Below are 17,512 nucleotides of genomic sequence, written 5' to 3'. Positions count from 1 at the left end.
TGAGGAGGCAGGAAATTGGTAGCTGGGTGGCTGTCATGAAAGGGAAAACGAATAGGTAGTTAGCGCAGGATGTCCCTGTGGCCGTTCCCCTCAATAAGAAGGAAACCATTCTGGATCCTGTTGGAAATGAGGTGTGGGGGAATGATCTAATGAAGAAAAGCTTTAGCTCTGGGTTTCTGCACGTGAGGGCAAGTACAGGACATTATGGCAGATGAATGTGTGGTTGAGGCAATAGAGATAACCCAGGAAATTGTAGTCTTACTTCAATAGTGGGCAAGCTATTGGAGAAGATTCTGAGAGACAGGATTTACAAGCATTTAGAAAGACATAATCTGATTAGGGATAGTCAGTATGGCTTTGTTGGGGAAGGTCATGCCTCAAAAGCCTGAATAAATTCTTTGAACATTGATGAAGGTAGAATGGTGGATGGATTTCAGTAAGGCATTTGATAAAGTTCCCTTGCAAGATTCATTCAGAAAGTATGAAGGCATGGAATTCAAGGAGGTCTTGCTTTGTGGATACAGAATTGACTTGCCCACAGAAGGTAGAGTGTGGCTTTAGATGGCTCGTGGAGGTTGGTCGCCAGTTGTGTTCTGTAGGGATGTTTTGGGACCCCTCCTCTTAATTATTTTTATAAATTACCTGGATGATGAAGTGGAAGGGTGGATTAATAAGTTTGCAGATGACATGAACATTGGTGGTGTTGTGGATAGTCTGGAGGGGGGGGGTGGTTACAGAAGGAGATTGATAGGATGCAGAGCTGGGCTGTGAAATGGCAGATGGAGTTTAATCCAGAGAAGTTTGAAGTGGTTCATTTTGGTAGGTCAAATTTGAAGGCTGAATGGGAGGACTCTGAGCAGTGTGAAAGTCTTTTAGGTGAATGGAACTGAGGGCAAATGGACATGGATAAAAGATCAGATTGGTAAAAGAAGGAATAGAAATTTTAATATCTTTGGGACATTGATTTGGTGGGCCAAATTGCCTCTTTCTAGTTAATTCTCAGAACAATCTTCAGTCCCTTTGCCTCTTTAAGTTTCCCTGCACTGATACTTCTTGACCTATCCAGCAGCTCCCAGTTGTTCTGGTATCTGCAAACACCTCGGGACATTTTATAGTGGCTAATTAAACTATTAGAATGCTTTTGGGATGCGGGAAGAAACGATGTCACTTGGAGGAAAACCTTATGGTCAGAGGGAAAGTCTGTAAACTCCACACATACATCAGCCGAGGCTGATCAGCTCTGATCAGGCTGGTCAACTCATCAGTGCTCCGGTGACAGCAGCTCCAACTCTGCATCATGCTGCCATCGAGAATCGCTCCATCCTGAAAATAGTGCAAGGAAGAGCCTGTATCTTCTCTTTGGTTGTTCCCTCCCTTTGTCAGAATCATCATCTTGAACATCTTCCTCTTTGTTCTCAGTTCCATTAATGAATGTGTACAAAGAAGAGAACAAGAGAATAGGGTTGCAAACCTATTGGTATTAATAATGTAAGTGAATGGGGTGGAACTTTGCTGATACGTGCTCTGTCGTTGGGATGCTGCGATAATTGAATGAATGTTCAGCTGGTAACCTGGTTTCACTGCGAGAAAAGAATTCTCTCTCTATGGATGGATCCAAATTGAAGTGAGCCAAATGTTGTGGGAGCCCTCTCTCTCCTTTCAGTTGTGTTTCTACGGTAACATCAAAAGTAATAGTAGATGAAGGCTAGTAATTGAGACTCAGTTTTGTCACCCTCTTAATGTGCAAAAAGGATTAAAAGTTTGCAAGCAAACTGGCAGATGGAGATAGATGTTGCAAGCTCCTATATTGTCCACTGCACTAGGCCCCAGGCTCTATAGATTATCTTGTTTGTCTCCATTTGTCTCCTCCACTCAGAAATCTCTTCAAGGGATGCCTACCCTGAAGAAGTTCTCCTCACTTCAAAGGGAATTCTGTGAGAGTTTCTCTCACTGTTCGCCCTCTATTATTCCCACTGCTCTCGAGCTCTACAACCATGTAATCACCAAGACTCACTTATCCACCTCTTACCTGTTATTCTCTGCTCCTCCTCCCTTGGGGTGCCATGATTGGTGTAGCAGTTAGTGCAGTGCCTTTATCACGCCAGCAACTGGGACAGGGATTTGAATCCCGTGCTATCTGTAAGGAGTTTGTACATTCTTCCTGCGTCTGTGGGCTCTGGTTTCCTCCCACTGTTCACTTGAAACATACAAGGGGTATAAATTAATTGGGTGTAAATTGGGCAGCATGTGGGCTGAAATGGCCTGCTACTGTGCCGGATGTCTAAATTTAAAAAAATTAAACTAGTGCTGCTACCTTCCCATGGTGTCTGGTCTCTCTTTGATTCTGTCATCTTGTGTATCCCTGATCTTCATCACCCTCTCGTTGGCAGAGGTGCCTTTAGCTGCCAAGGATCTAAAGTCTGGTAATCATGTCTCTTTATCTACCTTTCTCTCCTTCAAACATCTCATTTGTCAAGCAGTCCCTCATCTGTCCTAACCCTTTCTTATGAGGCTCGGTGCCAAGCAGCAAAACACTTTGAGGTGTTTTGATCTGTTATTTAATTTAATATTTTTAATTTTAATTTAGTCATACTGCACAATAATAAACCCTTGCAGTCTGTGCTGCTCAATTATACCCAATTGACTTACAACTCCCAGTATGTTTTGAAGGTTGGGAGGAAATGAGCATTTTAAGGACACCCATGCAGACATGGGGAGAACATACAAACTCAGTACAGACAATGTGGGTGGGATTCAAGCCCCAGTCCTAAACGCTGGCACAGTAACAGTGTTGCACTAACCGCTACACGAACCGGGCTGACCTTATTGCTACAGTTGAATGGAAGTTTGAACAAAATGAGTTTGTTTTGGCCTTCCTCGGTTTAATTTTAGCCTTTCCAGGTGTGGACGTGGAAGGAAGGTGCAAGTGGGGTGTGGGGAGAAAGGAGAAGAAACCAACACATTCTGGAGAAAGCTTACAAGACAGCACAAAGGGGACAGAAATTTCAATAACACACATCACTTCCTTTCCCCTTGATATAGAAAATTAAGGGATTGTTAAAACTATAAGACAAGAACATTGGAATTTTCATTTATGGCTGCTTTTGCCAGGGATAATTCGTCTGGCAGAATGGAATTCACAACAAACTGAGTTGCTTTTGAGAGTGCAACATCACCATCTTTTGGTTAAAACAAATACTACCAGGGAAATATATTTATTTTCTCCTTTTCCACTGGCACCCTGTCCCATGAATTAACGGGGAATTTACTGGGACAGGATCCTGTCCAAACGCCGTTGTCAAATGACGTCATTTCACGCCGGGGATTAACTGCCTCTACCCCTACTCATATATATGACATTTGCTGATGCCGGCCGGCGTGCTGATAAAACCAGTGGAAAAGGGACAGCAGAAAGTCCCCCTTTTCCAGCTGAAGATGCAACACTCTTACTCCTGGGGGATGAGTGTGTTCAGTGGAAAAGCAATTAGTGTCCCAGTTAAGGGTGGCCCAGTGGAAATGGGACAAATCCCGATATGCTGCACAACCAATTAACTGGATGCCAGTGGAAAAGGGGCTTATGATAATGAAAATGAATTTATTCTCATATAGATTGTACAATGTACACATTCATCAAAATTCTTACTTGTTGCAGCTAAACGGGTGTTTTGCACAAAACAAAAGATTAAAAGAAGTTTCATTAAACAGAGACGATAAATACAAAAACATTTAAAAAAAACCTTCAGTTATCCTTGTGCAAAAAAAAGGACTTAGCAATAGGGCAGACAATCTTTTTGTGGCATTGGGAGCAGTTCCTGATTAGTGTAATGAGGGGAGGTTCAAAAACCTGATCGTCATTAGAATGAAACTGTTCTTGAACATAGAGGTACTGGTCTTCAGGCTTCTACACCTTCTACCCTAAGGCAGCAGTGAGAAGAGGTTGTGATCAGGGTGATAGGAGTCACCTTCTTTTTTTTTTATCTTTATATTTAAATCTTGTTCCCATTTTTGTTTAGTTTTACCATTTGTTTCCTCATTCTCCTTTTCTTGCAGTTTAATATACATATTTGTTATAAATCTTTTGATTATCATTGTATCTGTAATCACATATTCAAAGTTACTTCCCTCTGGCAAACTCAAACTGCTTCCTAATTTATCCTTCAAGTAGGATCTCAATTGGTAATATGCCAGCGCTGTATCTTGAGTTATATTGTATTTATCTTTCATTTGTTCAAAGGATAATAATCTATTTCCTGAAAAACAATTTTCTATTCTTTTAATCTCTTTTTTCTCCCATTTTCTAAAGGAAAGGTTATCTATTGTAAAAGGGAGTAACTTGTTTTGCGTCAATATTAGTTTTGGTAATTGATAATTTGTTTTATTTCTTTCTACATGAATCTTCTTCCAAATATTGAGTAGATGATGTAATATTGGAGAACTTCTATGTTGTACCAATTTTTCATCCCATTTATATAATATGTGTTCAGGTATCTTTTCCCCTATTTTATCTAATTCTAATCTGGTCCAATCTGGCTTTTCCCTTGTTTGATAAAAATCTGATAGGTATCTTAATTATGTGGCTCTATAATAATTTTTAAAGTTTGGCAGTTGTAAGCCTCCTTGTTTATACCATTCTGTTAATTTATCTAGTGCTATCCTCGGTTTCCCCCCTTTCCATAAAAATTTCCTTATTATTTTCTTTAACTCCTTGAAGAATTTCTCTGTCAGTTGTATTGGCAATGCCTGAAATAGGTATAATATCCTTGGAAAAATGTTCATTTTAATACAGTTTATCCTTCCTATTAGTGTTAATGGTAAATCTTTCCAATGCTCTAAATCGTCCTGTAATTTTTTTCATTAGTGGATAATAATTGAGTTTATGTAGTTGGCCGAGATTTTTATTTATTTGTACACCTAGGTATCTTATTGCCTGCATTTGCCATCTAAATGGTGATTCCTTCTTAAATTTTGAGAAATCCGCATTATTCATAGGCATTGCTTCACTTTTATTTACGTTGATCTTGTAACCCGACACTTCTCCATATTCCTTCAATTTCTTATATAATTCTTTTATTGATAGTTCTGGTTCTGTTAAGTATACTATAACATCATCCGCAAATAAACTGATTTTATATTCCTTGTCTTTTATTTTTATCCCTTTTATATTATTTTCTGTTCTTATCAGTTCTGTAAGTGGCTCTATAGCTAAAGCAAACAATAAAGGTGATAGTGGGCATCCCTGCCGTGTTGACCTGCTTAAGTTAAATTGCTTTGATACATGTCCATTTACTGTCACTTTCGCTAATGGTCCCTTATATAATGCTTTAATCCAATTAATATACTTTTCCGGTAAACTGAATTTTTGCAATACTTTGAACAAATAATTCCATTCTACTCTGTCAAACGCCTTCTCTGCGTCTAAAGCAACTGCTACTGTTGGCGCTTTATTCCCTTCTACTGCATGAATTAAGTTAATAAATTTACAAATATTGTCTGTTGTGCATCTTTTTTTGATAAATCCAGTTTGGTCTAGATTTAACATTTTCGGTACATACTCTGCTAATCTGTTTGCTAATAGTTTAGCTATTATCTTATAATCTGTGTTAAGTAAAGATATTGGTCTATATGACGCTGGTGTGAGTGGATCTTTCCCTTGCTTTAGTATTACTGTAATTATTGCTGTTTTACATGAATCTGGTAAGCTTTGTGTTTTATCAATCTGGTTGATTACTTCCAGGAGGGGCGGAATTAATAAGTCTTTAAATGTTTTATAGAATTCTATTGGGAATCCATCCTCTCCTGGTGTCTTATTATTTGGTAATTTTTTTATTATCTCTTGTATTTCTACTATTCCAAATGGCTCTGTTAATTTATTTTGTTCCTCTATTTGTAGTTTTGGTAGTTCAATTTTAGTTAGAAATTCATCTATTTTCCCTTCTTTCCCTTCGTTTTCAGTTCGGTATAATTGTTCATAGAATTCTCTAAAGTTTTCCTTAATTTCTTTTGGATTATATGTAATTTGTTTGTCTTTTTTCCTTGATGCCAATACCATTTTCTTAGCTTGTTCTGTCTTCAGCTGCCATGCTAGGATTTTGTGCGATTTTTCACCTAGTTCATAATATTTCTGTTTTGTCTTCATTATATTCTTCTCCACCTTATATGTTTGTAGTGTTTCATATTTTATTTTTTTATCCGCCAATTCTCTTCTTTTAGTTGTATCTTCCTTCATTGCTAATTCTTTTTCTATGTTTACTATTTCCCTTTCCAACTGCTCTGTTTCCTGATTATAGTCCTTTTTTATCTTGGTTACATAACTTATTATTTGCCCTCTAATGAATCCTTTCATTGCATCCCATAGTATAAACTTATCTTTCACTGATTTCGTATTTATTTCAAAATACATTTTAATTTATCTTTCAATAAATTCTCTAAAATCCTGCCTTTTAAGTAACATGGGGTTTAATCTCCATCTATACATTCTTGGAGGGATGTCCTCTAACTTTACTGTCAATATTAAGGGTGAATGGTCCGATAGTATTATAGCTTTATATTCTGTTTTTCTTACTCTATCTTGCATACGAGCTGATAACAAAAATAGGTCTATTCTTGAGTATGTTTTATGTCTAGCCGAGTAATATGAATATTCCTTTTCCTTTGGGTGTTGTTTCCTCCATATATCCAAAAGTTGCATTTCTTCCATCGATTTAATTATAAATTTGGTAACTTTGTTCTTTCTGTTAATTTTTTTCCCAGTTTTGTCCATATTTGAATCCAAATTCAGGTTGAAATCCCCTCCTATTAATATGTTCCCTTGCGTATCTGCTATCTTCAAAAAGATATCTTGCATAAACTTTTGATCTTCTTCGTTAGGTGAATATACATTAAGTAGATTCCAAAACTCCGAATATATCTGACATTTTATCATTAATATCTCCCTGCTGGATCTATTATTTCCTCTTCTATTTTAAATGGCACATTTTTACTAATTAATATAGCTACTCCTCTTGCTTTTGAATTATACGATGCTGCTGTTACGTGTCCTACCCAATCTCTCTTTAATTTCTTGTGCTCCAATTCAGTTAAATGTGTTTCTTGCACAAATGCTATATCAATTTTTTCTTTTTTCAGTAAATTTAGCAGTTTCTTCCTTTTAATTTGGTTATGTATTCCATTAATATTTAAAGTCATATAGTTCAACGTAGCCATTTTATACTTTGTTTATCTTCCCTTTCCGTTTCTCGATCATTACCTTTCCTTCTTATCCATTTTTGTTTTCTTGTTTTGAACCCTTTATAAGACAACATTCCTAAAACATCAAACATTTTCCTTATTCTCCTATTTAAAACTTCTTTAGCCCCAATCTCCCCTTCCCCTCCTGAGTTGTCCTTTATCCCTTGTCGGACAACCACATCTCCCCTCTCCATTTGGATTTGCGAATTCACTCGCAAGCGTCAGCTGATTTTGCAGTGACCGTAACTCCTCCCCACCCAGCCCCCCCCCAGAAAAGATTTCACTTTTCATATGTAACAAAGGTCACTCTTTTAATTCCCTCCTTATTCCCTCTATTCAATTTCCTTCCCTTATTAATTCTTGTCTATACTCTCTATATTTTCCTCTAAATACGGATACATTCATGTATGCACACTATACATATACACACATATACCTCTTTACCCACATACATATAAATCGTGGTCATTTTTACTCTTATTACATGTCTTCATCTCTCTGCTTGTTTTGTAGTTGTTCTGCAAATTTCCTTGCTTCCTCTGGATCCGAGAATAGTTTTTTTCCATAAGATCGTTTTCGCTGTATTGAACTCCTTCCTCTTCTTCAGGAGTTCAAAACTTATGTGTCTTTTTAGTTCGCAGTCTTTTGTACTCTCGTTACACGTCTTCATCTCTCAGTCTATTTTGTAATTGTTCTGCAAATTTTCGTGCTTCCTCTGGATCCAAGAATAGTCTGTTTTGCTGTCCTGGAATAAATATTTTCAATACCGCTGGATGCTTTAGTATAAATTTATACCCTTTCTTCCATAAAATCGCCTTTGCTGTATTGAACTCCTTTCTCTTCTTCAGGAGTTCAAAACTTATATCTGGATAAATGAAGATTTTTCGCCCTTTGTACTCCAGTGGCTGTTGTCCTCTCTTACTTTTTCCATTGTTTTCTCCAGTACCTTTTCTCTTGTAGTATATCTTAGGAATTTTACTAAAATAGATCTTGGCTTTTGTTGTGGTTGTGGTTTAAAGGCCAATGCTCTATGTGCCCTTTCTATTTCCATTTCTTGCTGTAGTTCTGGACATCCTAGGATCCTGGGGATCCAATCTTTTATAAACTCTCTCATATTCTTGCCTTCTTCATCTTCCTTAAGGCCCACTATCTTTATGTTATTTCTTCTGTTATAATTTTCCATTATATCTATTTTCTGAGCTAACAGCTCTTGTGTCTCTTTAACTTTTTTATTAGATTCCTCTAATTTCTTTTTTAAGTCCTCTACCTCCATTTCTACTGCTGCTTCTCGTTCTTCCACCTTGTCCATTCTTTTTCCCATTTCTGATAAGGTCATATCTATTTTATTCATTTTCTCTTCTGTATTGTTTATTCTTCTTCTTAAATCATTAAATTCTTGCGCTTGCCATTCTTTAAATGACTCCATGTATTCTTTAATAAGAGAAAGTATATCCTTTATCTTGCCTTTCTCTTCTTCTTCTATTTCACTGTACTCTTCCTCTTCCTCTTCTTCCTCTGGGTTGGCCATCTGTTGTTTCTTTGTTGCCCTTTTCTTCTCTTCTTTCTTGTTTTTGTTGTCTTCTATGTTCTCCTCTTGCTGCAGGTGTTCTGCAGCTGTCATTGCCGGCTGTGGAGATCGACTCCCCAGCTGGTCACCCCTCCCGTCGGTGTGTTTTTTTGCATGCGCGGTTGTGCACTTTTACTCGGCTCAGCGAGCCATTTTTGTAGTCCACTTTCTACCGACCTGAGGGAGCGGGTTTCTCTCTCCACCGCGGGCCTCTTCGAACAGGTAAGGCCTTCTCCTTCTTCTTCCGTTGTCTTCTCTTCCTCTCTTCTTACCGTTGGTTTTGATTTTTCTTTTTTCGTCGCCATCTTCTTTCCACCTTTATACTCACTTTACTTTAATTTTTATTTTTGTGCCTTTGTGTTTTCCTTTATTTTTTCTGACTTTTCTGGAGAGGGCTGGAGTTCACCGTCCGGCCACTACTCCATCACGTGACTCCTCCGGAGTCACCTTCTTGAGGCAGTTCAATAGATGGGAGGTTAGAGCCTGTGATAGATCTGTCTATACGTGTTACCTTCTGATGCCTTCTGCATTCCTGGGCAGTTGAATTCCTAAACCAGGCTGTGATGCAACCAGTCAGTGTGACTTTCCACAATGAACCTGTAGAAGTATCTGATGACATTCCAAATCTCTTCAAACACCTTTTTCATGGTTGCCTTGATGTGCTGGCTCCAGGAGAGGCCTTCTGAAATATGGACTTCCAGGCAGGCTCTAACCCTCTCCATCTGCATCTTATCAATGCAGAAAGATGCTTGGTCCCTCAGACTCTCCTTCCTGAAATCAACAATAAGCTCTTTGGTCTTGATGGCGTTGAGAGCAAGATTGTTGTTCTAGCACCACCCGACCGATTCTCAATCATCATCTTGTATCCTGACTCATCATGTCCAGTTACTGTATCTGGCCATCAACGGTGGTGACATCAGTGAATTTATAGATTGTTTTGGAGCCAATCTTGGCTATGCAATCATGACATGAGAAAAACTGGATTGGCTCAAGATAGAATTATATAAATTAGGAGAAATTGTCCTGGAACCAACACACCAATGGCATCATGAAGAAAGCCTCTACTTCCTCAGGAGTTTGTGGAGGAGCTAGTGGAGTTGTTCAAGTGAACCGGTACGGACTTGAAGGGCCGACATGGCCTGTTTCCTTGTTGTAAACGGTTATATGGTTATATATGAGTGTACAGGGGACAGTCATGAGTATGGGACTAAGCATGCAGCCTTGGGGTGCCTCTTTGAAATTCAAGGCTTCTTCAGGTGGATTCTCTGCCAAGAATGCGCCAGCAGAAGTGGAAGCGGCCCTTTGAATTGCCGTTCAGATGGCAGCACTAAAAGCGCAGTGCTGGCCACCTGAAGGGTCAGCTGCACCGGATGTGCCTGAGCGCACTCTGGCTCCTGTCCCTTTGAGGCTGTCAGGTTTGGGATGGCTAGCTGTCAGAGCTGGGACAGCTGGCGTGGAGTATCAGCGCAGGGACTCCCCACACTGATATTGCTGCCCTGCTCTGTCCCAAAGTGTGGGGACTCATATTGGGCTGTTGGGAGAGAGCGGGGCAGCGGCATCAGTGTGGTGACATCCCGTGTGGGACATCCCTGCGCTGACAGCCCACGCTGACTGCCCCTGCCCTGACATCCTGCGCTGGGGGGCAGGGGCAGCTGGGAGGGGAGCAGTTGGGAGCTCACCAGCTGACCGTCATCCCCTTAGCGGCAGCATTCATGTGCTGGGGTGGGGGGACCTCAGTGCTCTGGCGATTATCCCTCTTGGAGGAGGGTTACAAAGTTCGCCTCGCATGCGCCCCCTGTGCTTTCAACTGGCCTTCTAACAGCCACATATGGGCATAATATGCGGCTTTACATCAGGGGATCTTGGCCACCTGAAAGTGCCTTCAGATAAAATACAATATTAAAACTATCATAGTTTTTTTTCCCCCCACTACTGACAGAGGTCGTTTGGTCCCCCCACACCAGTCTAGACCTTCTGAAGGAGGAGCATCATTCACCTCATCTGGATTCTTTCTTTTCAAATTAATTTAATGTATACTAAAGAAAGGCAGTGGTGGAGCTGCTGTGGAGAGAGTGGGGATTGGAGACACAGCACTGCCCCACACGGTGTTACCTCCCAGTCTGACTGCTGACAGCTCTGTAGAGGCTTTAAGGAGCCTATGGTGTTTTATTTAAAATTGGTCTGGGCCAAAGATGGTGGCATCTGTGTTTGGCAACAGGATCGAGGGGATGCAGACTCCAGGGGAGCAGTGGACTGGTGCAGGGCATTAGTATTGGGGAGAACTCCTGCTTCCCCCCCCCCCCCACATTAAGAAGAAGCAAAGGAATCAACCCTAAGGATGGTGACCATGGTGGCAGACCAGCGAGGGGCTCTGCGGCTGAAGGACACACACAGGCAACAAGGTGTTCGTGACATGGGCAAGGGACCCACACCAGGCTGTGGACTGTTGGAGGTTGGGTCACGAGAATGAAGGATCATAACCAGGATTCGAGAGGATGCTGAGGGCAAAGAGAGTTCTCAAAGTTGCCTGAATCTTGTTGGTCTTCCAGTGCATGGAGATGTCCGTGAGGGAATGTCGCCGACTGGCACATCTCAGGCTGCAATACATGCTGAGAAACGCACTGAAGCTTGTCACAGCCGATGTGTCAATGTGAGGGCTTTGTGGGGAAAGACAACAGTGTAGAGTTGCTTCCGCTATCAGACATTAAGGGGCTGAGACTGGAGAGGAAGACCCTCTAACAACAGAAGGAGGAGAAACTATAAGGAGCTACTGTGATAGCAACAGTGTTACATAGCACATAAGAGGATTAATGTAACCTTATACAGTGATTGAATGTATGAATATGAAACGAAGGATGCAAAAAGACTTTGCACGGCTTTAATTTGCACATAGTTGAATATTGTGAATAAAGTTTATTTTTGGAAAATAAATTGTGAACGTTTAAACATTCAACAGTGGTAACTTCTGGATTTATATCCTGAACAGCCACCTTTTAAAAAAAAATTTTGACATATAGCACGGTAACGGGCCATTTCGGCCCACGGGCTTGTGCCGCCCAATTACACCCAATTAACCTACAACCCCTGGTACATTTCGAATGGTGGGAAGAAACTGGAGCCGCTGGGGAAAACCCACGCAGGCACAAGAAGAATCCACAAACTCCTTACAGGCAGCGCGGGATTCGAATGGTCCCGATCGCTGATGCTGTAATAGTGTCATGCTAACCGCGCTGCCCTAGCTGACATTCTTGTACTGGATTTATCCCAGGAAATAGTTTTTTGGACTTGGGTTCATTGGCAAAACTTGAATTAAAAGGATGCAGGTTAACTTCCTGCTGCTGAGACTTGAGATGCACAAAAATCAAACCTAATGCTCCACTACAGCACTGAGTAGTAGGGGGGCGTGGGGAATGACACTATCAGAAGTTACATTATTTACAAGTGACCTTAAACAGAGAGCCCACCTACTCAATGTGAATGATCACTTGGCTTTCTTTCAAAGTCTCCTGATTTCCACTACATTATTAGGCTATGTTTCTAATGCTAAATTCTCCTGCATTCCTTTTATTGAACCTTTTCTATATTGTTCGCACACTCTTGCTGTAATTCTTTGCAGCAATGCCTAATGCCTTCTCAATATTAATTCCTCCAATGCTTTTTCTACTAGGTTCTATTATATTCACTACACAAGTCCCTATTGTTTTTTTCTGTGTTAAGTCTTGCAACATTCCTTATGGGAAATCTTGTACTTTTGTAACAATCCCAGATACATTGGGTTCTGTAATGTTCTCTACATTATGTTCTGCTGAATTCTATTCATCCTCATTTTCTCCCTTCTACCCTGTTGCGTTCACTATAATAAACATGAAATGTGCTTTTCATACTGTCCTTAGTTTCAAATCCTCATATTCACTATGCCAATCATGATGTTGTCTCTATACCAGTTTGTTTTTCCATATGTAGTATGGCGTGTTTTATCCAATATGGTGCAGTATTATATATGGTGCAGTGATTATCTGAAATCGGATTCTCCAAAATCCTCATTTATCCAAGTATGTTTTTAAATTTCAGATAAATCAGAAATTCTCATTTATCCAGACGTCGGGCTTCTGGCAGCAGCAGGGCCTCGGTGGGGAGGTGTCAGTGATTGGTGGCAGCCCGCATTTTTTTGGGTGAGAATTAAACATTATTTTAATACTTAAAAAGCCTTCCCTTGTTGTTTAAACACTGCTATTTGCTGTTGTTACTGAGTTGTTTTTTAAAAAATGACCAATTATCCAAAAAACTGTTCACCGTCACGAGCCCCCAGCCCCGACCATTTTTGATAATTGGAGTGGTATGGTAATATCAATTTATTCTCAAGGCTAAACCCTCTTACATTCTCTGTACCAAGTCATTCTCAACTAACTCATGTGGTAGTTTCCTGAGGATATTTAGGATAAAAGTCATGACATTTTCTCTGAAACACGCCTGCTGTTTTTCCCTCAATGCTTTTAACAATATTATAAAAAGGATTCAGATGAGCTGGCAACCTGTGAGATCATTTATTGCAGGTCATTACCTGACCTTGGACATTAAAACATAAAGAGTGATGAGAAGTTGCAATTTATTTCCGGTGCGCCGACTCCTCGCATGGGAATTCAGCCATCGGCTCCTCTGAATGTCGGGCTCGGTGCATGGAGGCAACAGTGAAGCTGCTCTTTTTATCTTGTAAAGGGAAACTGGTCCCCTGGCTGAGTTCTTGGACACGGTCACATATATCACAAATTCTGCGGAAGGTATCCTCGACAGACTTCTTAAAGCTTGTTTCATGAAAGGGTGGAGTGCGGGAGGAGAGAACAAGAATTTGAGATTAACCGTAATAAATAATGAAACAGAAAATATTGGCCAATTATTACTTCTGGGCTATTTCTGGGTGTTGAGCAGTGAAAGTGTTGGTTTATAGCGGTGGATAGATTCATGAGAAAAAAATGGTGAAAATAGTCCTATTACGAAGACAAGGTGATGTGTGTTCATTCTCTCGATTGAGGTGTTTTAGACAATTCAGAAACGAGTAGAGAAATTGGAAAAAAATAAACTGCAAATGGAGGATCAGCTCGATAAATTATAACAGAAATGGTTCAACAGGTTAAGAAGGAATTTGTTGTTGGTGGCAGATAAAACCTGATGATTCAGAATCAGATTTCACTGTCATGAAGAAGTCACAAAATTCATTGCTTTGGGGCAGCATCACAGGGCAAACATTAATACATTTTTTAATTACAAAATAATTAAAAACTGAGCAAGAAAGAGACAGAACAAGGCAGTATCTGTCCTTCATTGTTCATTCAGGAATCTGACGGCAGAGAGGAAGGAGCTGCTGGCTGTGTCGCTGAGTGCTCATCCTCAGGCTCCTGTACCTTTTTCATTGACATGAGAACCTCAACACAAGTGTGCTGCACAGTGGTAACCTCTGTCCATCCTATATAATTTGGAGAAATACACAAAATACTGGAGGAACTCAGCAGGTCAGGCAGCGTCCATGGAAGTCTAAAGATAGTTGACGTTTCCAGCTGAAACCTTTTTTTTTGAAATTTATTTATAGTATCTCCATACATTCATTTCAAATTGACTTGGTATAATATTACATAATAGATACTAAATAATTTTCTAATTTTCACCCGCCCCCCCCCCCCCCCCCCACCTCCCCTAACCCCTTAGGAAACCACCTTGTGGTGGTTAATTCCCAAAAACCCAAATGGGTGTGGTATAAACCACAAGTGGCATATGACTTTCAGGAGCAGAAGTACCACCCCCTCCCCCCCCCCCACCCAGGCAGACAAAATACACGTATAAACCGAAAAATCATCATTTCTTATATCCATAAAACCCCGATCCATCAATTTAACCAATCTTATTCATAAACTCTTTTTTTTTGAAAATCCAAACTTGATATTAAATTTTGCACCCTTTCCACCCTCCCAACACTGAGTTAAACATTGTTTACAATCAATAAAAGCTTTTTTTTTAAATTTTTTTTTCAAGTCTTCCTGAATTTCATCCACTGAATTAAAACACCTCTGAACATCCCAGTTCAACACCGAATCTTCCATTCTTCTCAGTCTCAAGTTAAATTTGTAGCTTACTTTCAAAAAAAGTTTTTTCAAATCTTTTAAAATTTTCTTGAACATAATTCCTTCGGTCTTGATTTTCTAAAGCATCAATGTTATTCATATGTTCTTTCTTCTATGTTTCCCAATTTAATATCAAATTTTCCACTTTGTCAATCTTCTCAATGTTAAGTTGAAATTATTGTTTATTTTCAAGAAAAACTTATTCAAAATTTTTAACTCTTCTTGGACATTGCTCCTTCAACTTTAATTTTATAAATCATCAATCTTGTTCATAGTTTCTTTCTACTGAGTTTCCAAATTTAATAAAGTTTCCGTTTTTTCCAATTTTCTCAATATTAAACTGATCTTGTTGTTTAGTTTAAAAAAAACCTTTTCAAAACTATTAAAATCTGTTTGCAATGTATGCATACTCACAGATTTTAAATTCACTCTTCCAATATTCCATCCAAAAAAAAAATCACTGATAAACTTTATTGCAGGTCAAGGAGTTCCATATATATGTTTATCTTCAGAAAATATTTCAAATATTTCAAATCAACATTCGTCGCCATCTTTCAAAAAGGAGTCCGAAATCAACTTTAATAAGTTCTGTTCTTGAGAAAATTCCAGCACCAACTCCGGCTCTGTCTGGGCAAATAAGTCAAATTTCTTCCAAAGTCAAAGAATGTAATTTTGTTCTGTATTTATAGATAATAAATTCATCCTTCCGATATTCCATCCAAAAAAAATCACTAATAAACTTTAATGTTATCTGGATTTTTAAAACTCACGGGCAACCAATGCCAATTACTGCAATTTATCTTCATAAAACATTTCAAATCAATATTCATCACCATCTTTCAGAGGGGTGTCCAAGACCAGCTTATCCGACAGTCCAATTAATGAGCTCCGTTCTTAAGAAAATTCCAGCCTTGACTCCGTGGTTCTGTCTGGGCAAATAGGCCGAGTTTCTTCCAAAGTCGGAGAGTGTAGTTTTGTTCTGTATTTGAACTCTATTTTCCTTAATCTTTGTTGCCATTTTAAACATCTTTCAGAGGGGTGTCCAAGGCCAGCTTATCCGACAGTCCAATTAATGAGCTCCGTTCTTAAGAAAATTCCAGCCTTGACTCCGTGGTTCTGTCTGAGCAAGTAGGCCGAGTTTCTTCCAAAGTCGGAGAGTGTAGTTTTGTTCTGTATTTGAACTCTATTTTCCTTAATCTTTGTTGCCATTTTAAACTAAAAACAATTGATAAACAAAACAAAGACTTTTAACAGAAAAGAAATATTCTTAAAACGGGTATTTAAATAACTGCCTGGGGGAGACCGGGAATGCACGTCCGCTCCCTACGCCATCTTGCCACACCCCCGAGCTGAAACCTTTAATCAGAAATCCTTCATTCCTGACTGCTGAGTTCCTCCAGCATTTTTTGTGTCTCTCTTGTTTACCTAGATCATTTGGAATGAAATGGGATCAGGTTACTCATAAAGAAATACAGAATGGAAGTGTGATTCATCCCACCAAGTCTGCACTGACCACCATACACCCAATTTTACACATATCCTACCATAACCCATTTTATCTTCCCTACATTACTAATAACTAACCTCCCCCATGATCATCTACATACTGGGAGAAAATTACAATTGTCAATTAATCTACAAGCTTGCATGATTTTGGAATGTGAGTGGAAAAGAGATCCCCCAGAGGGTGGCCTCAGGAAGAACATGCAAACAGGTCAGAATTGAGCCTGGATTACTGCAGCTGTAAGGCTACAGTTTGACTGTCAAACCACTGTGTCATTAGTCAATGCTTACGCTTCCTGCACCCCTTCCTCTATTGAGAGAAACAATGCCCAGAATTTGAAAGAGGCTCCAGCTATCACGTCTGAGTTTACTTGTTCTCAGAAGTTTCTGCTTGAAGGGGACATTACTCTGTGATGAGCAAAAACTGTCAGTGACAATTTCTTGACCACAATGCCGGGCGATCCTCACACAAAACATGAGTGGAGGATGCAGCACCATTGTGGTTGACAATGGAAAGGAAAAAGAGTTGGGAATATCTGGAACAAGGACTGCCCCACATAGCCAACAAAAAGACAGTAACATCTGCGGCCCCTGTAAATGACTGTGGCTATACTATTGGGAAGTAAGAAGAATCACAAGAGAAGTTGTTGAATGTGAGAACATATTCTACCAGGTGGATGACAGGGTTGGAGGAGGGCAACAGGTTGGATCTTTTTTGCAGAAAGAAGTGAACAGTTTTATGACCTTCCTGATAGAGGATGGGACTGTATAAAGTCTGGACATTGTGGAGAATGAATCAGCAAAGAACTGTAAGTTTGATGGAGGGCAGGCAAGGTGTTCTGGATGTTCTAGATGTGGGTGGCAAGGGACTGGACAACGAAAGGTAGGATAGAGTCAAGAGGAAATAAATTCAGTGGGCAAGGCTAGGCCAAAATAATGGGTCTACAAAGACAGCACTTAAATACACAAATACAGTCATGCATTGCTTAACGTCCACGATATAACCATATAACCATATAACCATTTACGGAGCGGAAACAGGCCATGTTAGCCTTTCGAGTCCGCACCGGTTCACTGATTTTGTGCGCCCTCTTCAGGCATT

The 17,512-nt window shown here is 39.7% G+C and overlaps 1 protein-coding gene across 4 annotated transcripts in view; it reads right to left on the bottom strand.

Moving 5' to 3' along the window:
- The window catches only part of LOC138742388 (testis-specific serine kinase substrate-like), a 63,731-nt gene that overhangs the window by 11,037 nt on the left and 35,182 nt on the right, over positions 1-17,512 (bottom strand). For 2 of the 4 annotated variants that reach the window (XM_069896696.1, XM_069896704.1), the window contains one exon: positions 13,317-13,596. The exons of 1 other annotated variant lie outside the window; for it this stretch is intronic. In XM_069896696.1, the coding sequence (XP_069752797.1) occupies positions 13,401-13,596 (196 nt within the window). In that variant the 3' untranslated portion in view covers positions 13,317-13,400. Of the gene's footprint in view, positions 1-13,316; positions 13,597-17,512 lie in introns of those variants that run through there. One more of the 4 variants, XM_069896697.1, reaches the window with a different exon arrangement.

This window comes from Narcine bancroftii, chromosome 1, assembly GCF_036971445.1.
Source record: "Narcine bancroftii isolate sNarBan1 chromosome 1, sNarBan1.hap1, whole genome shotgun sequence".
In the NCBI taxonomy this organism is placed as follows: Eukaryota; Metazoa; Chordata; class Chondrichthyes; order Torpediniformes; family Narcinidae; genus Narcine; species Narcine bancroftii.
This window is presented reverse-complemented; position numbering and strand designations above follow the sequence as displayed.